Source organism: Emericellopsis atlantica (genome assembly GCF_019669845.1).
Source record: "Emericellopsis atlantica unplaced genomic scaffold F5Z01scaffold_42, whole genome shotgun sequence".
Taxonomy (NCBI): domain Eukaryota; kingdom Fungi; phylum Ascomycota; class Sordariomycetes; order Hypocreales; family Bionectriaceae; genus Emericellopsis; species Emericellopsis atlantica.
In genome coordinates, this window is record NW_025764744.1 from 65,937 (window position 1) to 84,884 (window position 18,948).

Here is an 18,948-nt window from a genome sequence, read left to right on the forward strand (position 1 = left end):
TAAACACAAATGCGATGCTCAATGCTGTCGTGGCAAGACGGTGCTAACGTGGGAAAACCTCTCGTTTGTGAGCGTCATACATGGAACGTGGAGCGGGACAAGGAATCAATGAGAGAAAGTTCCGAAGACCCCATATGACACTAGAAAACTTAGACTGCCAGGAAATGTGATGGGCTTATTATTCCCTGACGTGGGAGGCAGCACATGGATGACAAAACGATAGAGGTAGTAAACGGTAAGGTTATGTAAGTTTTGCCTCACAACTAATAACTACTGATTGAGCGATAGCGAGTAGATCTGTTTGATAGACCTCCCTCCCTCCCTTTCATGTCGTGGATATATCCTTCACATCATTTATGCAACCTCGGGGCGCTTTTCCTTGAGATCCGCCTTGAACTGGTTGTCCTGTAACCTCTTGGCGACGTTCTGTGTCAGGTACTTCTCAACATTGGGCACAAGGCATGCTGCCACCAAAACAATAACAGAGAATGGAATCGTCGCGTAGAACACCATCCTAAAGGCGTCCGTGTTCGCCTTGATCAACGCCTGGCTGACAGAGGCGATGATGTCCGAGTTGATGCCGGGCACAGCTGAGAAATCCCCCGCGGTGATGCCCGCGAACAAGGCCGGGATCGAGTCGGTTGGCAGGCCAGCGTCTGTGGCGGCCGGCACGACGTACTGCTGCATGTAGTCGGTCAACTTGTTGCTGTAGATGGAGCTGTACAGCGCTTGGGCGACGGCACCGCCGAGGCCACGGATCGATCCGAGAACACCGGTGGCGAGACCAATGTCCTGCGGCTCCCAGAGGAGTGTGACACCGGGGTAGGAGATGTTCTCCAGATAGCCCACGGCCGTGCAGCCCATGACGCCAAAGGCGATGGCCATGGACCAGTGGTCGGGTGACAGTGTCGTCAAGGCGGTGAAGAAGGTGAGGATGAAGCAGGCGGCAATGATGCACTGGAACTTGACCTTGGGCACGTAAGAGATGGCGAGACCGGCAAAGACCTGGCCGAGGAGGACACCGCCACCGACGACGGACGAGTCCCAGCCAATGTCCATTGACGAGCGGCCAAAGACGCTGCCGATGATGGTGGGCCAGAGCACCGTCATGGAGTAGTAGACCATGGAGGCAATGGTGGCGATGGCAATGATGGCGACGAAGCCAACGTTGCGGAACATGCGCGGGGGCATGAGAGGTTGAACGCGGCAGAAGTAAGACTCTGTTTGAATGTCAGCAGGCTGCACTGTCACAGCGCAAGACAGGAACGGGACGTACCATAGACGAAGAAGCCTGCAAAAGTCGCGATGCCGATGATCAGGGGGCACAGAGTCTCGGCACTGGTCCAGGGGTATGTCGAGCCACCCCACGAGAGACCAACGAGGAACAGGACGCAGCCAGCGATGAACAGGAAGATGCCGATAAAGTCGAGCTCCTTGGTCTGGTCCCAGTGCGTCTTGCCCACGTGGAGCTGCTTGAAGGTGGGCGGGTGGTAGAGGAACTGGTAGAGCATCAGGGCGCCAAAGTTGAGGATGATGCCAATGTAGAAGCTCCATCGCCAGCCTTCCTGGGTGTCCTGGATCAGGGTCCGCGCGATGACCGGGCCAAAGACGGCAAAGGGCAGCGAGGACATGAAGACGAGCGTGACAATGGGGCCTCGCTGCTTGTTGGGCACGAGCTCGCCGAGGACGATGCCAAAGGACAGCTGGCCCGCCGCACCGAGACCGTTGCAGCCCATGCCGACGATGAGCATGGCGACGTTGCGCGCGGTACCGCCGAGGATGCAGCCGACGAGACTGAGGGCGCTGGTGCCCAGGACCATCCACTTTCGGCCGTAGAGATCGGACAGGCGACCGACAAGGAGGAAGCCGATGGAGGACCCCATGGTCCAGATGGTGGCGGCCCAGGTGATGCTGGCGGATGGTCCAAGATCGAGGTTGATGAGGTTTCTGGGGTTGATTGTTAGCATCGCTTGCCTTTGATCGACCGGATGCCATGAACTCACAGTGTGTTGGCCGGAAGTACCCAGCCCAGGTACGCGCAGATACTGGCGAGGCATTGCGCCTGCGGATCTCGTCAGCATCGTATCCAAGTGAACATGAAGCAATAGGCCTGCTGGTACTCACCATCACCGTGCCGATGAACTGAGGACTGCGAAAGTAGCCCTTTGGCATCACGTCGGCCTCGCCGCCCAACGCATGAGCGTCGATGTAGTCGATGGTGCCATCAGCGTGGATGACCTTGGCCGTCGTGCCATCATTCTCCAGGACCTGGGTGACATCGTTCATGCTGTGCGACTCCACGTGCCTCGCCGCCGGCTCCTTTGCCTCTGTCTCTGAGCGAGGAGGTGTAGACATTGGGAGGATCGATTGGGTCAGGGTGCTGTGTGTGTCGTGGTTCAAGGCTATCCGTTGTTTTGCGATTCGGGTTCTTGAGGCGCCAATGGAATGTGAACTGTGTTCAGAGACACCTGTCGATACAAAGAGACTAGTCGTACAGAAAGATGAGTGAGCCCTGGGAGAGAGCCGATGATGGGTCTGCTCTATGTTCAATGCTTGGGGGTGGGAACGCTTATATGTATGCAGGTGGCATCAGTCAAGTGTCCGTACTCCGACAATTTCGGCAAGGATGAATATCTCCTGGGTCGCCTTTGGGGGCCCTTGCCGTGATCTGCGGGGAAACGAGAGACCGGTACTCGAGCTGAGCACTTCTAGGGCGCTGGGCAAGGTCTGGATTCTTCAGCAACTGGAGAGGCGCTGGGTGAAGAGGGTGGTGGGCCAAGATCAAATAGCTCGGACAAGCCACAAACGTCTCTTAAATGCAGGGCCAGAGGATCTCCTTTCTGCAACGAGCTGCACGCGCGCGCGCGCGCACGGCCAACAAGCACAGCACTTGATGATTGATCCCAGCTGCTGAAACGGGGTCCCAATGCACAGATGCGTTTAGCGCCAACGCAACGCGCAACCCTGAAGGTCAGCTTCCATGTCAACCCACGCCCAAGAATGTACGTGGCGTTCTCGCTAGTCTGGGGGGTCCAGGCCCTTGGGCTGCCCTCGCAGCCAACCTGACTCAGGAGTCGATGCTGGATCTCTTCTCCCATGACAGACTACCCCGACCGAGCGAGTCGTGAAGTCGCGTGCCCTGCCGGCGGAGTCGGGGACGCCTTGGCCCTTGGCCCTTGGCCGTGAGTCGTGACAGCTGGGGCGGCCCTCGGAGGCTGGAGTACCTACGTACGTACGTAGCTGCGATGCAACCCCGTGGGGAAGCATCCGGTCCTGCCCCGGCGGTGGAGAATACGTAGGAGGATTTGCGTGGGTCATCAGGCGGACTCGCTGGGAATCTTAGCGTTGTTGTCCAATCAAACTGGGTGAGAAGGTATCTCGGATGCCCTGAGCCTGGAGGCGTGGAAAATGTCATCCGGGCCAGATGCGGTGTAGTACTGGCTACCCTGTATCGAAATGGCGTCGAGGATAAAACACCACTTTGACTGTTATAGTCCACGTCTTAATTCACAGGCGCCTTTGGGAAATTACGTTTGATCAATTTGGGAACAGTAGCGGCTCGTTTACATTTCCTCTCCTGCCCGTGGCTTGAAATAGCAACAAGGTATAATAAGCGAGTCTTATGGTGAGGCTGGACACACGCCCTGATGACTAGAATTATTCAAATAGAATGCGTCAACGCATGGCAGTTTCTAGAGTCAATACTCGGCAGTACAAAAAGTTCATAATGCACCTCTTACAGTTGATGACACGTATCACGAACCTGTGCACCAGCAGTGAACATGCAAGCACAACCCGATGCCAGATAGCTCCCGCCATCGGGACATGACCTCGTGGCCTGCCGCTGCTACGCAATATAGCCTCAAATGCCATGTGGAAGTTCCAGGCCCTGTCAAGAACACAGAATCCTAGGACATGCAGATGTGATCTTGGTGGGCACACGTCAAGCAGCCACTTTCCAGCCCCATGGAGTCCGTCATTGACAGGTTGAGTGTCGCCCCCTTGCCGATTCGGTCCCAACGGATGACTGTTATTACTTGCCCATGGGGTGACAGGGAACTTTCAAGACCCCCGCATAACCTCTTGAGATATGCATTTGCACACCGGGTTGGGCGAATGCGCCGAGATAATCTTTGTCGGATAGGCTTTTCCTGGTTGTATACGGACAGTCGAACGATGCGAACCCCGGGGCCAAAATGTGTAATGTCTTTATCGAAAGCCTCGGACAAAAGGATCAAGAGCTTATCATACTCCGTAGACCTGAATTCATTCTCATCCTGTCGCCCGGAAAGCAGCAGATGGCCATGGGTATGTGGTCAGGGTCTCTTTACATGGCTTTTCCCATCAACGCACACGGACGATTCGGCAGAGGGACTCTACTTTCTAACCAAATGAAAGGAAGAAAGGCAAATGACGAATCACTTTGGCTCGATGCTTGCAAAATCAAAAGTCTTTGAGCTCGTATCAGTGTCTGACGCTTGGCTCCTCGGCCTCGGCACCTTCGCTGTTCCAACTGGTTGCTGTGGTCAGACAGCATGAATCTTACTGAACCCGAGGCGTGAAATCCCGGCACCTCACGGCGTACTAGTTATCTCACCACTGCACTGATGAGTGGGAGCTCTCGGATGTTGGCCTCCTCCGACTGGCCCCCATGACTACCGAAGACGAGAGGCACTGCCTCGACGCCCGACGGGGGCGATTCTCTTATAGCCGAAACAGACATAAACAGACCAGGTCATTGAGTGTAACAACACAGTTCATTGGCGGATCAGGTCGTGATCAAGCCAAGTGATGCAGTGCGAAGCGATCTTGTGGGAGATAGACAGGTTCCTCCTGGGCTCCTAGCTACCCATCCCATCGTCCTATAAGTCATCTCTCTGATCTCAAAAAGGTCTCAAGGGTCTGTCTTTGAGTTAGCATCGGGTTACCTCGAAGGTACTGCTAGAGTTAATGCTCACCCGCATCCTTGAGGCGTCACGACACCAAAGAAGCAGTCTCCTGAGGTCTTCTCGACAACTTGGTCGCTTTCGATCGGGGTGATGACGAGGCCGCCCAGCGCCGTCTGCGCGAAACCAATTGCCACGAGCGAAAGAGAGACGAGCTTCATGATGCAGATGAGGCTGGCCAGTGATGTGTTGATGTGTTGATAAAGTTATGATGCGGTTCGGCTTATGGATGACTGGGTGAAAGTCAACAGTGCTTTGCTGGAAGTCAGTCCAGGTACAGCATGCAGATCGAATTGAGAGACGAGAAATGTTGGAAGAGGCATTTTGGAGAGAGAAGATTGAATAATAGCAATCATGAGGCAGTAGTTGAGGGTCCGGTCAGGAGTCGCCAAGGTTGCTGCAGCTGGCGTCTCATCGTGGGTTTCAGACGGACCAGGCCTCTGACATTCAACCACAATCCCAGACAATGCCGCGACCCAACACAGACCCCAAGGTCAGAAATCTTCGAGGTCACTAATTAGCTGGACTTTTTCCAGTTGAAGAGAATCGCACAAGTCAATCAACGGACACATTATTATGCGAAGGCAGCATTGCTGCATGTCGCATTGTCGAGGTCATCCCCATCGTCAGCGGACTGTCGGAGGGTGACAACTGGCCAATCCAAGCGCTTACATACAAAGGACAATTAGATGGATTGTTTTCAAGCTTGCAGCGGCGGTGCCTCAGCTCAAAGACCACCACCAAACGGCACCCAGCACGCGTGATGATTCGATATGGGCATGCTATTCGAACATCATCTCATACTCCCCCACTGCCACGCCGCAGCCTTACACCGTAGACGCCCAATCGGAAGATAAAAGCGATTCGGACAGCCTTGTCGATTCATCAGAGGTATCTCGCCGCCGTACAATACAGAAAACCCAACCCATATTTTCCCACTCGGAACCGTTCGCTATTTCTGCCCAGGCTGAGGAATGACGAGATGCATATACGATGTCAAAAGCGCACCGACTGTGTCCCACCAACTTGTTAGCACTCGTCTCGGCTACCAGCATCAGAAAAGATACGTACGCGACATGAGGACAGACAAATAACCCGGCATGGCCGCATTCTTCTTCTGCGACGAGCTCTCGCCGAGCCAGTTCTGGATCGCCACGACGACAGCAACCCTGATTTCCTCGTCAGTGTGTGTTCTTTTTATAGTGACAACCCTCGTGTGTTCGCTTCGTGGTATGTGTGTATCGATCGAGGGGCTGCGTCGGGGTCAGGCGAGACGACGTACCATCCAATCACCTTGTTGCGCATAAACATGGCCGCCATGGGCAGCGTCGAGGCCATTGAGGAGGACACATCGGCTTCTCCGCTGGCCTTGGGTTCCTGGTAGGGAATGACTATCGCACGCGCGTTAGCAATCTGTCCTTGTACCCCGTCGCGCTCCCGCTGGCGCGGCTGGTGCCGAGCTGGGTGGCATCTTCGGGGGGTAACGTACTGAGGTCTTCGCGACGGAGATCCTTTGTTGGCGCCATTGTGTCGGTTGCTGTGAGGGGATGGAATGGGTAGGGGGAGTAGACCTGTAGAGGCGTGGGCGATAATGGCGCGAAGATGGATGGCGACTCGAAGTCTGGGGACTGGAGATGGGGTCCAATTGGCGCTAGCCTGCTTAGGGACATTGGATCTTGGCAGCATGTGCCCGACTTCGTCGCTCGCTCACCTCATCGTCAACTCTTCCACAACACAGTCTTAACACGTGCTAGTCTGAGTTATATACTCGATTTAAATGCTATAATATCACAATGTGACCCCTACGGCAGAGATCTTGTGACCCTTCCATTTGGAACCAACCGATCCTTTCAAGTTGAGATTTTTCTGTCCCAGAACGCCAGTCATCAACCATCTTCGTCATCCTCGTTCTTGTATACAAGGCCGAACCGTTTGCCTCACTCGACTCTGACAATCACTCTCCAGCCCAATGCGCACGCCTCGCGGATCGCGCACGCCAGACAACCCCTCTTCCGCCGGCTGATGAGCGCGTTCCAGCCCATCTGCGAGCACAAGGCTCTCACGAGAATCTCCATGTCGGACCCAAACTGTCGCCGGCGACATTCGAGATGCATCTTGTCCGGCAAGCTGCCCCTCCGTTCGAACGAAGGCAAGGAAGCCGAGCCTCCAGACTCCACGCGCGTGAGGACAGGCGAGGGCGGTGGTGGCTCGGCGTAATTCGTGATGCAATCGATCACCAGGACACGATTGTCGTTTGCTTTGGGGTTCTTGTGCGGCGAAGGGCCCAATAAATCGATGAGCGGGTGCCCCCGTTTCTTGATGAGCTCAGATATGTGCACCACGGAGTAGTGGTAAGATTTGTGCAAGGGATGACCTAGGCTGTTGTTAGCTTGTCACAACACAAAGCGATCTGTTGTTATTAGGGTAGACCTACCAGCCCTGTAGACCGATCTTGAGGTGCTGCCGAGCATGTTCTTGCCCGACACGTCGATTTGCTGAATCGTCGGACTGGACGGCGACTTTACGAACCGCACCTTGCGCGAAGGCGAGCACGGATGCGCCGTCACAAAGCTAATATCGTACGTCAGCGGGAACGTAAAGTCCTCGCTTCGCGCCCCGCCGATCGTGACGGAGAATATGAGCTTGGCAGGGTAGGAGGGCAAGTCAGGCGCCGCAGTGGACTCTGTCAACGGGGTGCCGGTGAACTCGCTGAGAGGCGACGGATGGACCGCCTCCACCGAGCGGAGCAACTTGAACGACCGCAACTCAATGGCAGCAGCCGCTGGTCGTTGTTCGTAGTTGTTCTCGTGCGGCATCGTGAAGTCGCCCGGCTCGAGATTGCTCTCGTCTCCGTCTCCGAGAATGTACGAGTCTCGCTCGATGCGTTTCTTGCCCCAGATCCTCGCTTTCTTGCCCAGGCGCTGAAGGTCATCTGGCACGTCCTCGGCTTCAATGTTGAGCCAACCATCCGATGTGCTGTCGGGCAAGATGTCGGTCGATATCCACCCCATGCACTCGGCTGCCCCCACGCCTGCAGCAAGCACACGCCCCACGATGCACGACGTGCTCCAGAAACTCTTGCCCCGGTACACGAAGCCTCCACACAGATTGGCGAACGATCCCAGAGTGCCCATAGCCTCCTGGTCGTTCTCCAACAGTGTTGACATGAGAAAGTGCGAGAGCGCTTCGCCAGGCAGCATGAGGGCGAAGATGTACGACTTGGACAACCACCCAGACGCATGTAACGCGGCGGCCATCTTTCGTCGCTGCGCTTGCACCTTTTGTGCGTGATGATGTTGCCCGTGGTGGCTTGTAACGTCCCATGCGCCAAAGTATGATGACCCCGTGGTAGCGACGCTGTGCAATGTCCCTGGTGTACTTAGTGTAGTCGGTGTCAGGTCGCCCGTGTTCTCAGCGTTCACCGATATCCGAGATTCGTAGGCGTCGATGCCGGGCCAGTGTATCTTCCGAGCGAAGTGGGTGAGACCGTCGACCTGCCGATGGCCGTTTCGGCCCTTGATCGTGTAGTGATATCCAGGTTTCAGAGATTCGTCGGAATGCTTCAGGGACATTTTGCTGACTAGCGATGCCAGCCAGCCTCCATTTTGCTTAACGGGATCGGCTTGTTCGCCGGGACCGGCCTCTTCTTTCACTAGCTCAATGTTGTCCAGCCAACTGCGGGCCAGGAGGATAGACCACTTGACAGATTGGTTTGCCTGTCTTTCAAAGTACAGCCCGTCCACAGGCCGAAAGTACTCGACACCATTGGCCTCGCCCTCCGTGATGGCGTCCAGACGGATCAGCAGTTCGGTCGACACAAGAACCTGCATGAGAAGCCAGTATTTTTCTTCCGCTCTCTCACTCGCGCTAGCGGCATCTTGAATCTCGGTAGCATCGTCCAGCTCATCGCCCCCAGACTGGCCCCAAAGCACCTGACCCAGGCGTATGCGCCACTCGACCCTCGAGAGGTCAATCCAGACATTAGCAGTAGCCAGGCACTTGACGAGGGCGTTGATCTGGTTGATCAGACTGTAATGGTCTTGCTTGTCTAGAGGTGTCGCGCATGGTCTCATGAAGCTATGAAAGAGGTCGTTGTACGTTTCGACGGACGGTCTTTTCCGCATGTCGTTGTTCCGATAAATCTCCCCGTTTCTCTCCAGTCGATGCATAATCTCCGGTTCTGGGAGCCGCCTTAGCCAGCCGGAGTGAGCCAGCATCCGCGCGCGGGCGTCGATGATAGCCTTGGCCTTGGTGCCGACGCTCTCAAAGCCGAACTGCTCTTCTTCCAGTGAGTCGCCCACCGGCAGTTCAAGCGCGGCCTGGAAGCCCATTGTGCCCTTCTCTAGCCCCTGCATGCTCAGCATGTTGGGTCTCTCGCGACATCGCACATGGAAATGAGCCTTGGTGCGGCTCTCGGCCGATTTCCTGGCTGCTGCATCATGGTTAAGGTCCCTTGTCAGGTGCGGCCACGCCGTCACCCCGCTCCATGCCTTGTCTTCGATTTGAACATGGTCAGACAGGTCTCTGATCTCTACCTCCTCGTCAAAAGGAAACGCTACACTCGGATGAGGCGCGCCTGGGAAGTGGCTCTCTGCGCGACAATAGAATTGAGGAGCGCCGGAGAAGAGCTTCTCAATGTCATTCTCGTCGAGCGTCGTTGCCATGGTGCCGTCAGGTCTGATCACTGCCCCGTTGGGCAAGGCATTGGACGTGGTATCGTCGACTTGGCTGGAGCTTGGCGTGTCGATGACCTCGTCTGAGGGAGGAAGCGTGGGCAGTGGCTTGTCTGGCGAGTCACGGTATGACGATGGCGGGGGTGGCGCTGTAGATGTTGGAGTCTGAGACGCACACGTTAGAGCCAGGAAGTAGGAGCGCGATTGTGATCAAAGGGCGTTTCAGGAGCCAAGGTGAAGTAAAGTCCAAGACTCAATGCGCAGTATTCGAGGACCCTTGGATGAAAGAAGTGGTTCGTTGTTGAGAGCCGAGAGCCAGTGATGCCCTCGTGACCCACACACTCACAACTGGGCCGAGCTGATCGTGTAGGAAACAGGGTCCATGCAATGAGTATCCTCCTCAGTGTCAAGCGGATGACCTAGCCTTTGTAGGTTTGGGGGGGCCGGGGCCAGTCTCCTTAACTTGAAAGACGAGTCGAAAGAGATGTTGGGTAGGTAAGTTGAACAAGGAAAATGGTGTCTCACAGTTTCAATTACGGCATTGGAGGTCCCTGGAATGGCACTGACAACCGCCTCTGGAGTTGGAGAGCTCGAGCTTCCCCGCTTCCGTTGGTGGTGGATAAGCCCCTCCCAAAGTTGTTGGATAGACTTTCGTCGTGGTTTGCTATCCTCTTGGTTTTCGATTTGGCCGTTTCCTGGATCTTGGGAGCGATGGCTCGAGGTTGACATCCGAGCTGATCTAGAGCGCCGCCTCCAGAGTGAGGCCATCTCCAAAACGCGACCCGAGGCTTAGAGGAACCGATACGTCGCCAAGGCTCCGGGTGTCACGGGCCGCAGCAGCAGTTTCCGTACGTATCGATTCGCCAATTCGGAAGCGCTGTTTTCGGTGGAGATTCTCGTGCTTTGGCTTGCTGGCGACAGAAGGCCAAGCGGCTCAACGAGACAACAGTCTACAGACAGAGCATCGAGACAAGCCCACTGCTCGATTTGCCAGGAGGAACGTTTGTACATATAGATGGTTCGCGTTGGTTTAATCATCTATGCGCAATCCACAATTTCCGCGTGGAACAAGGCACAAGGTGGCTTGCGGTTTGCTGCGAGATCTACGCACCTTGACGCAATCGCCAGAAAATGGATCTTGATTGCTCATTATCGCAGGGTTTCGAAACCAAGCAGGGGGCCACAACCGCAATTCTGCCATGACGCTGCTGCTTCCTTCGCCGCCCATGGTGTCTTTATGGTATCTTCATTCAGGGTATCTTGGAAAACAAACAGTGCATCTAGGTCATGTTGCTCGCTTGATCAAACCGCCTCGTGTACGCCGACGCTGACACCACTGTCGCTGGTTTGTCGCGTCGTGCGACCATGTCTGAGTGCCAGCTCTTCCAACACCGGGCAACCAGTGAGGTCGGTCTATCCCTTGACTGAGTGAAATTGAGTGGCTGGGCCCGTGCTGTATTGATGCACATCCAGAAGTCGGTGCTCGAAACGAGGCTGTAGGTCTCCTTGGCGGCTGGTGAACTTCCACGCGCGGGAAGAAAGAAGGAGCAAAACTCCATCAGGCGGGTGGCGTGTCGTGGATGACCGTGTGAATGTATTTCGGGTACGGGACAATCATGATTTCCTGCTTTTTCGTCCGCAATCGTAGGAGCTTCAGCTCGTCCTGGCCACCATCTCAACAAGGTGCTCATTGTCATAGTCTTCAATACTCACGTCTGTGTCCATTTCTTGTACAAGTTGCCCGGAGCTATTGACATAGTTCCATACCATGGCCGCGAAATCCTCGATGCCCTTGGACTCGCTCTCTTCGGCCGCGGGTGCCTCGTTGGAAAAGGATGCGGCCGTCGCTTCGTCTCGCGACTTGGACGTTCGCAAGGCAGACAGATCGCCGGTCGTCTTTATCATAGAGCCTGTCGTTCGATCGAGCACAATGCTGGCCTTGAAGCCGGGCTTCCTCGACAGGCGGCCCAGCATTTCATCCAACGCGGCTCTGCCATTCGGCTTTGTCTCTAGGTGAGCCAACGGTGTTGCGACGAAGGGTTCGATTGTTCGCTCACCAACGAAGGGTCGGCCATCATGAATATGCAAGGGTCGTAGATCGTAGATTCGACAGTAGAGGGTTTGCAGTACGGACTGTAGGTGCGGCTGGTGTGGAGGCAGTGGTTCCCATTCTCGAGTCGCGTCACGCTTCAATGGGGATCACCGTCCCATCCCCCACGTCGAGAACGATTCTGCCACATTACACCGCTAAAATTTAGGCCGACAGCGACGGCACACGGACCTTCACATACATCAAGCAAAATCATTCTAGCCCAGTATATGCTGGCTGTGCTATTTAAACTCTATCAGACATTTTTTCTTGTCATACGATATCTCACTACTTTCTAAGAATATTGACAGACTTGCTGAACCGCCAACATGGGGAAAAGTGCTAAGAGGAAGAAGGAGAAGAAGGCGGACTTTCAGGTGAGTTTACCGTCCATCTCAAGAGAATTAACCTGACCGTTCAATGCAGAAACCCAAGTACAAGGTCGGCAAAGCAAAACCCAAAGCCTCCAATGTCACCGATACCAGTTTCAAGGCCAAATGTGAGCCTTCACGTTCACCTTGTAGTCTCATCTCAAACTGACCGTTGGTAGCGATTGTCATGGGACAGCAGTCCCTCTCCACAACTGCACCCGATGTGATCCAACAGTTCAAGCACAGTCTGTCCGTGGCGTCATCGTCAAAATCGGACAAACAACGACAAGAAGGACTGGCGCATCTGACTGGTCAACTGAGCCAGCAACCGCCGGTCAACCCTGTCGGCACGCACACCCTCCTCGCCAAACTCCTCCCCTTGATCACAGACAGCTCTACTCCGGTGAGGAAGCAGTTACTGAAACTTTTCGAGCAATTACCGGGCGAGCAAGTGCGGTATGCTGTGGAGCAGGCGACCATGTTCATCAGGGCCGGCTTGACGCATCTCTCTGCCGACATCAGCAACGATGCCCTGAACTTTATGGAGTGGCTCCTCGATGCTGCCGATGTTGATTTGGTTTCATGCCCGGGGGGCTGGATCAAGACGCTGAACACCTTTTGTGCCATGCTCGGTTGGTCTGCGGCTGCAGGCAAGGACGGCTGGTCGTCTGGCGGACGGGGAGCCGCCGTGCGAGGAGGCAAAGCTTCGCTCAACCAGTCGCGCGCTATTGAGATTCTCGCCAAGTTTCTCGCGGCAGGTTTTGTTCCAGAAGAGGCTGTGGCAGAGGACGAAGGCGACTGGGATCATCTCTACCGATTACCTCGCGACCCGAATGCCTTTGCATATCTCAATCTGACGGGCATGCGGAGGGATGAGGATGGCGAGATGTATGCGGACCGAGAGTCAAGGCAAAGGGTGTTCCATCGAAGATTTCTAACACATGTTGTGAAAGGGGTCGAGGCGGCCAAAAAGGAGGGCGGCACGTCTGGCAGAGCTGCGGCGGGCTTGGATCAGCTCCTGAGAAGCGACATGGGTATGGGGGACTATGAACCTCTGGGTGCCATGGATACAGAGGATCTGCTAGACTTATGGTGACAACCTTTGGTTCAAGCTGTGTTGTAGATGTGAACGGGTTCTCGTGGCAATGCTGTGCTCGACTAGACTCTGGAACGTAAGGGCTTGCATGTTGCCCAAACAGTCAGAATACCGAAAGTCTTGCCATGGCAGTGCTTGGGATTGTCCATCAATTGCCTGTTCTGCGCCATGTCGGCTACAGTAATGCAGATAGTGCCTAATCGGCCGACTACACGACACTTCACCTATCTGCCTTGATGCGCGTCCGGGCAGTTGCATATCACCGCTTGTCTTGGCTGCGTTGACAAAGAAGGCTTCCAGGCCTGCATGCCAGCACATTCGTTCCTTTGCTCAAGTCTCCTGGGCAGCGCTTTGTTTTGTGGTGCTGAGTCTGCCAATACCCCTGAGACATCACCATTACTTGCAATTGCTAATAAATATGAATAGACACTTGACAACACCTCAGATCTCTGCAAATCTGAACAGTGGCTTTATGATCTCGAGTGGTTCTTATTCTTTGAGAGACAGAAGGGGTGTTAGTCTGTCCTTGGGGAGTGTCCAACCAGGATGATCTAAGCATCAGTCGCTGCATTCTCTTTCCTCTATTGGAGGAGTCTCCTGAGTTCTGCCCCACTCTAGCTTCCGTGATCTTCTGTGAACGCGCTCACATCCAGTGAACATCAGACGAGAGCCTCGTTCACTGATGCTGCGCTGCGCTGGCTACTAGTAAGGTAGAAACATGCCCCTTGTTGTTTTCTTTGAGGCAGGCGCGTGTGCGTATGCCCTTCTTCTCACGTATATAAGCTCCCCCCCTCCGCCAAACTCTTCTTTCCTTATCATCATCTTCCTGACCTTCTCTTGAACCACTTCGTTAGCATTCGACCTTTCTACTCCTTCTCTGAACAAAGCCACTTCACTTACAATGTCTACCAACGTCGATCATGAAGATAACCCCCACGGGCTGTCTGCGCTGCCCACCACTGACGCTCCCGCCGCCGCTGGTTGGACCGTGCCTGACGTTCCTATGGACGGCTCAGCTCATGTATCTGCGGCTGAAGCATGTGTATACAAGTGGTGCGAAGAGTACGGTGACGTCGGTCCCCGCGACCAAAGCCTGGAACATGATCTCTTCGGACCTGAGGAAAACCGTGGTCTTGATGGCATTGACTATACGAAGTGAGTCTCTTGAGCTTTTCTCAGGACCAACTAACGCATGCAGGGTTTCGGAGGTTGCTGTGATCCAAGAGGGTCCTACCCAAATCAAGCCAGTCGCCAAGTTTGCCGATGCTGGTTTGCATCCCGCGATGCTTGAAAACATCGCGATGGCGGGTTACAAGGATCCGACACCCATCCAGCAGTACGCGATCCCTGCCATTGTCTTGAACAACGACGTGATTGGCATTGCACAGACCGGTATGTGTATCTCGACATCTCCTCTCTGAATACCAGACTGACGTTTCTCCAGGTTCGGGCAAGACCGCAGCCTACATGATTCCCATCTTGAGCAAACTCATGGGCAAGGCAAAGAAATGGGCAGGTGTCCGGCCAGATCCGGGTTCACAAATGGCCGTCACTGCTGAACCTCTGGTTCTCATCATTGTGCCAACACGAGAGCTTGCCATCCAGATCTTCAACGAAGCCCGCAAGTTCTGTTACCGTTCCATGCTCCGCCCAGCGGTCGTCTACGGCGGTGGTCACATGAACGCCCAGCGGGAGCTTCTCAGCCGCGGCTGTGATGTCCTCATCGGTACCCCTGGACGTCTCAAGGACTTCGTGGTACGTGCTGATCGCACTCTGAGCCTCCACCGCCTCAAGTACGTGGTGATTGATGAAGCTGATGAGATGCTTCATGACGACTGGCACGATGAGCTCAGCCCGATTTTGAACGCACAGCAACAGCTTGGTGCCATGCGCTACGTTATGTTCTCTGCGACGTTCCCCAAGGCGGCCCGAGACCTGGCCAAAGAATACCTGGCCGAAGACCACGTCAGGTTCCGAGTTGGTCGCGCGGGCAGCACGACGGCCAACATCCGCCAGCGCATCATTGAGGTTCCCAAGGAAGAGAAGCACGACAACTTGGTGGCGCTTCTCGACGCCATCACTGGCGTGCGAACGATCATCTTCTGCAACTCGCATTTCTCTGTCGACCACGTCGAGGACTACCTCTTCCACAGGGGGTATCCCGTGGTTTCTATCACGAGCCAGCGGTCGCAGCTCGACCGTGAGTTTGCGATGCGTCGCTTCCGCTCCGGAAACGCTCCAATTCTCGTAGCCACAGGTGTGGCTGCTCGTGGCATCGATGTCCACAACGTCCAACATGTTATCAACTAGGAGTTGCCTAGCATGGACTATGGCGGCATTGAAGAGTACACGCATCGGATTGGTAAGTGTTTGGGATGGCATACATGGAGCAGAAGCTAATTGACACCAGGTCGCACAGGTCGCATTGGCCGCAACGGATTGGCGACATCTTTCTTCGGTGATAGGGATGAGCCCATGGCTGACGTGCTGGCTCGCACGCTTCTTGAAGCTGGCCAGGAGATTCCCGATTTCCTCCAAGACTACCTTCCCGCCGGCATGACGAAGGAAACTGTCAAGTTTGAGACCGAATCTGACTTTGACGAGACCGAAGCGCAGGCCGGCGATGAAGCAGATGGTGGTGCTGGAGGTGCTGGAGGTGGCGCGTGGGGAGGCGATACCAACATCAACGATGCAGGAGGTGATGTCTGGGGTACAACTTCCTCTGCCCCTGTCGAGCAGCAGCCTCAGGCTACGGCGGCTTGGTGATCGATTAGCCATCTACCCCGATAGATATACTTTGAGGTGTCAATGGATCTGTGTGCAATGCTTGCTTGGGTGTGTCATGTGAACTGTGTTGTCGTGCCAGTGAGTTCAGGCTCATCGGACCTCACGGGTCATGGCCTGTCACTTTGGCACTCTTGCAGAGTGAACAACGTTGCCAAGTGATCACCTGTCAGACTGCTGCGACCAAGGAATATAGTCATTCCATAGCATGAAACGATCCTCGTGTACTCTGTGCGCCCGTTTTTGACCACAAGTTGAGACGAGCTGACCCGGTCAAAGATGATATCCACATAGCTCGGACTTGAAGCCTAGAATCTGCAAAGACCACTGGGCATATTGCCACGGTGTAAAGAGCTCAGTTCCAGTACATCATCAAGCCGTGCTCGACTACGGAGTAGGCATGCTCGCTTGCGAGTTACATATACGTAGGTGGTGGTGAAAAAAAGGGACCAACTTCAGCCCGTAGGGTAGGCCACCCTGTAGAGCCGACGTAGATTTACCCGCGAAGCTTATTTCCCCTGAGACAAGCCTAGACAGGGATATCGTCAAGCATCATTGGTGCGGTGTGCGCTTGGCGCGTTGGGATCGCGATGATCTCGGAACATGATGGTCGCGTGCGGAGTTTGGCGGGAGGCAGCTTTCCACACGAGACTAGGCTTTGAGGATTGCGTAGGCTGTGTGTTGCAGTTGACTGGAGCTTCAGTGACGGGGTCCATGCTTCAAACGTGAGAATCTCAGACACAAAGCATTGGATAATCTTCAAACATTGCTTGTCATTTATGCTGATCTGCGATCGGCGGTAGGACGCACACTGTAGGTAGTCTGTAGGATTAGGGGATCTGCACACGTATCATCACGGCGGATTTGACAACTCCGGAAAGTCATGCTCGGATTTGGCAAGAAAGGGGTCAACTCTCGAGCTTTGTTGATGTTTTGATTATGCTGACGTTTGACTTGCGACGCCATGTAGGGCTGATTGTGGCAGTGAACGCCGGGCGGTTTCGCAATTCGTCAACATGGCGTGGCACGGTCATTCAATCGCACTCTCCTCCCGCTCTGGATGCTGGACGGCCAAAAAGGGGAGGACGGAGGCCAGGCGCGACAATTACCGGGATACGGTGCGGTGCAGGAAGGTCAAGGAAGTTGGAACTGGAGTGTGCGACAAGCCCCACCGTTTCTGCAAGGTATTTTGTGTAAACACGCAGCGTTGATCAGCAATATCGTTACATTGCAGACGACTGCAGAACTCTCCAATGGCTCGTGAAGTTGTGGGGAGCATTGCTGGTGAAGGCATGTGGCATTCCTAGGTACTAGGTAGTCCAGCCAGCGCGCGTGGTTGGGACGGGAAAGCAAGTGAGCTTAACTGAAATTTCAGACAGGCTCGTTGTCAGCATTAGACGTGAAGATTTGATTAATGCACGCCGACGGTGGATGCAAATGCAATTTATCCATACGGATTTCACGCAGTCGCGGGCCTCTTACCACGTCCACAAGTGCGTCGGACCCTTCGGGGCCCCGAATGCCCACGATGGAGACACCGCGAAACGCGAGGCCCGAACGACGGGCTCTTGCCAGCACTTTTGGAGCCGGAGTAGCACTGGAGGATTGAATTGCAAGTGTAGGAGGCTCGCTGGCGACGATTGCGAATTGCTCCATTTCTATAAGCTTAATGTGGAATGAAACGCGCGTGCGCGCGCGACGCAATGCTATGCTATGCCTCATCAATGCGTCGTGGTGAGGCTGGAGTTAAGGGACCTAGTGCCTGCTTGACCGGCATTAAAAAAACAGTGCGCTCGGCTTCTAAGAATTGTCAGCACGAGCTAGACTAGACTAGCGGGCCCGCATGACGGCAGACGCTGCTTTATAATTAGGAGTCCGACTCGATAGTCGAGGCAGGACGGGAAGTGTCAGCATACCGAACGCCATGTCAGCGCTTGTCAGTGTTTTTTGTGCGTGTTGCAAGACTTCAACTTTGCTCATTCATCTGTGCGGACATACAGATGAGATGGTGCAGAGTAAAGGGGCGGTTCGGATACCGTATGGAGTTGAGCACGGGGCCAACGCCAACGCTGGACCTTGAAACGACAGATTGATAGTTGAAATTGGCTGTGGCGAAGCCTGCATGGCAGCGTGGAACGCACCCACGATCATCAACCCTCCATGTACTGCAGATACTGGATGGGGATGATGATGTTCTCCTGGTCAGTCTAGGCTGTTGACGGTCGATTTAATACAGTTCTTTTAGTACTAGGTAGGCCAAAGTCGAGCCTCGGGCTCGCGATGGGCTAAAATAGGGGTCCGAGTCAGTGATGACCGATTGGGCTGACTAGCCCGCCTCTGAAATGCAGCCCGAGCTTCTATTATGGAAAATGGATGGATGGATGACAGGACGGGAGGTGGCTTTTTAAGGCGAGTGGCTTAAAGCCGGCGGCCTGCTTATGAATCAATCTGCGCTCTCAGTGCGTGTTGACAGCACAGTTATAGGCTTCTTATAGCGGCGTGCAGGCCGCCCAAAGAGACATGTTGGTCGGAAGGTCCGGGAACCGGGCCTCGACAAATGGCCTGAACGACCAAGCATAGGGGCCATTCACAGAGCCGGAGTCCGCTGTAGGCACGGAAAGATGGCCTGTATGGAGTACGTACCTACAGTACTCCACCCTGCCGCTCCAGTCCCGTGCGGATACCCCTTCCTCGCCCTCCTGTGAGGCGTGAACCAGAGTGGTGACTCTGGTGAGTCGGAGCCAGCCAGCCTGCCTGCCCGCCGCCATTCATTGTCACCACTCTCATCCATCCATCCATCCAACCATCCCGCGTCCTGTCCCAACTTTTCCCCCTTCAGCAACCAGCCGCGCTGTCCGTCCACCCTCACGGATTCCGGTCCACGAATTTCCCACAACGCCGCTCATCGCTGGCCGACGACACAGCAGCGAGAAACAAGACGCTTCTTTCTTTCTCATCGCGCGACTTGACTGTGCATCATCCACCACCT

The 18,948-nt window shown here is 54.8% G+C and overlaps 7 protein-coding genes across 7 annotated transcripts; 2 read left to right on the forward strand and 5 right to left on the reverse strand.

Annotated features, from left to right (window-relative positions):
• Window positions 1-170: 170 nt before the first annotated feature.
• On the reverse strand, window positions 171-2,531 carry F5Z01DRAFT_427289 (fungal trichothecene efflux pump). Its single transcript, XM_046259656.1, has 4 exons — window positions 2,125-2,531; window positions 2,004-2,062; window positions 1,277-1,947; window positions 171-1,220 (listed from the first exon to the last, which is right to left on the reverse strand). Exons 1-4 carry the CDS (start codon window positions 2,353-2,355, stop codon window positions 355-357), a joined length of 1,827 nt encoding a protein of 608 aa, XP_046114014.1. The 5' UTR covers window positions 2,356-2,531; the 3' UTR covers window positions 171-354.
• A 2,352-nt stretch (window positions 2,532-4,883) lies between these two features.
• On the reverse strand, window positions 4,884-5,107 carry F5Z01DRAFT_678124 (uncharacterized protein; the record flags this gene model as incomplete). The annotated part of the gene is made up of 2 exons (XM_046265423.1): window positions 4,884-4,902; window positions 4,959-5,107. The coding sequence occupies 2 exons, from the start codon at window positions 5,105-5,107 to the stop codon at window positions 4,884-4,886; spliced, it is 168 nt and encodes a 55-aa protein (XP_046114015.1).
• A 398-nt stretch (window positions 5,108-5,505) lies between these two features.
• F5Z01DRAFT_667330 (uncharacterized protein) lies at window positions 5,506-6,584 on the reverse strand. Its single transcript, XM_046264276.1, has 4 exons — window positions 6,436-6,584; window positions 6,229-6,337; window positions 6,018-6,115; window positions 5,506-5,957 (listed from the first exon to the last, which is right to left on the reverse strand). The coding sequence occupies exons 1-4, from the start codon at window positions 6,470-6,472 to the stop codon at window positions 5,899-5,901; spliced, it is 303 nt and encodes a 100-aa protein (XP_046114016.1). The 5' UTR covers window positions 6,473-6,584; the 3' UTR covers window positions 5,506-5,898.
• A 165-nt stretch (window positions 6,585-6,749) lies between these two features.
• Window positions 6,750-9,785, reverse strand: F5Z01DRAFT_427349 (uncharacterized protein). Its single transcript, XM_046259658.1, has 2 exons — window positions 7,381-9,785; window positions 6,750-7,320 (listed from the first exon to the last, which is right to left on the reverse strand). The coding sequence occupies exons 1-2, from the start codon at window positions 9,608-9,610 to the stop codon at window positions 6,884-6,886; spliced, it is 2,667 nt and encodes an 888-aa protein (XP_046114017.1). The 5' UTR covers window positions 9,611-9,785; the 3' UTR covers window positions 6,750-6,883.
• A 1,392-nt stretch (window positions 9,786-11,177) lies between these two features.
• F5Z01DRAFT_678127 (uncharacterized protein) lies at window positions 11,178-11,694 on the reverse strand (the record flags this gene model as incomplete). Its single annotated transcript, XM_046265424.1, has 3 exons — window positions 11,178-11,282; window positions 11,333-11,620; window positions 11,677-11,694. 3 exons carry the CDS (start codon window positions 11,692-11,694, stop codon window positions 11,178-11,180), a joined length of 411 nt encoding a protein of 136 aa, XP_046114018.1.
• Window positions 11,695-11,853: 159 nt separating this feature from the next.
• On the forward strand, window positions 11,854-13,424 carry F5Z01DRAFT_427334 (Rix1 complex component). The gene is made up of 3 exons (XM_046259657.1): window positions 11,854-12,085; window positions 12,135-12,207; window positions 12,259-13,424. Exons 1-3 carry the CDS (start codon window positions 12,038-12,040, stop codon window positions 13,173-13,175), a joined length of 1,038 nt encoding a protein of 345 aa, XP_046114019.1. The 5' UTR covers window positions 11,854-12,037; the 3' UTR covers window positions 13,176-13,424.
• Window positions 13,425-14,178: 754 nt separating this feature from the next.
• Window positions 14,179-15,941, forward strand: F5Z01DRAFT_684162 (P-loop containing nucleoside triphosphate hydrolase protein; the record flags this gene model as incomplete). Its single annotated transcript, XM_046265910.1, has 5 exons — window positions 14,179-14,330; window positions 14,374-14,567; window positions 14,620-15,464; window positions 15,486-15,537; window positions 15,586-15,941. 5 exons carry the CDS (start codon window positions 14,179-14,181, stop codon window positions 15,939-15,941), a joined length of 1,599 nt encoding a protein of 532 aa, XP_046114020.1.
• Between the last annotated feature and the right edge of the window lie 3,007 nt (window positions 15,942-18,948).

What these genes read in the sequence shown, in the direction of transcription:
- F5Z01DRAFT_427289 (XM_046259656.1), bottom strand. Translation starts at nt 2,355, where the DNA reads ATGTCTACACCTCCTCGCTCAGAGACAGAGGCAAAGGAGCCGGCGGCG. An exon ending in AGTTCATCGGCACGGTGATG is followed by an intron (nt 2,063 to 2,124) that starts GTGAGTACCAGC and finishes CGAGATCCGCAG; the next exon opens with GCGCAATGCCTCGCCAGTAT. An exon ending in GTACTTCCGGCCAACACACT is followed by an intron (nt 1,948 to 2,003) that starts GTGAGTTCATGG and finishes AATCAACCCCAG; the next exon opens with AAACCTCATCAACCTCGATC.
- F5Z01DRAFT_427334 (XM_046259657.1), top strand. Translation starts at nt 12,038, where the DNA reads ATGGGGAAAAGTGCTAAGAGGAAGAAGGAGAAGAAGGCGGACTTTCAG. An exon ending in AGAAGAAGGCGGACTTTCAG is followed by an intron (nt 12,086 to 12,134) that starts GTGAGTTTACCG and finishes CGTTCAATGCAG; the next exon opens with AAACCCAAGTACAAGGTCGG. An exon ending in TACCAGTTTCAAGGCCAAAT is followed by an intron (nt 12,208 to 12,258) that starts GTGAGCCTTCAC and finishes GACCGTTGGTAG; the next exon opens with CGATTGTCATGGGACAGCAG.
- F5Z01DRAFT_667330 (XM_046264276.1), bottom strand. Translation starts at nt 6,472, where the DNA reads ATGGCGCCAACAAAGGATCTCCGTCGCGAAGACCTCA. An exon ending in TCTCCGTCGCGAAGACCTCA is followed by an intron (nt 6,338 to 6,435) that starts GTACGTTACCCC and finishes CGCGTGCGATAG; the next exon opens with TCATTCCCTACCAGGAACCC. An exon ending in TTTGTCTGTCCTCATGTCGC is followed by an intron (nt 5,958 to 6,017) that starts GTACGTATCTTT and finishes GGTGGGACACAG; the next exon opens with TCGGTGCGCTTTTGACATCG.
- F5Z01DRAFT_427349 (XM_046259658.1), bottom strand. Translation starts at nt 9,610, where the DNA reads ATGGCAACGACGCTCGACGAGAATGACATTGAGAAGCTCTTCTCCGGC. An exon ending in AAGATCGGTCTACAGGGCTG is followed by an intron (nt 7,321 to 7,380) that starts GTAGGTCTACCC and finishes ACAACAGCCTAG; the next exon opens with GTCATCCCTTGCACAAATCT.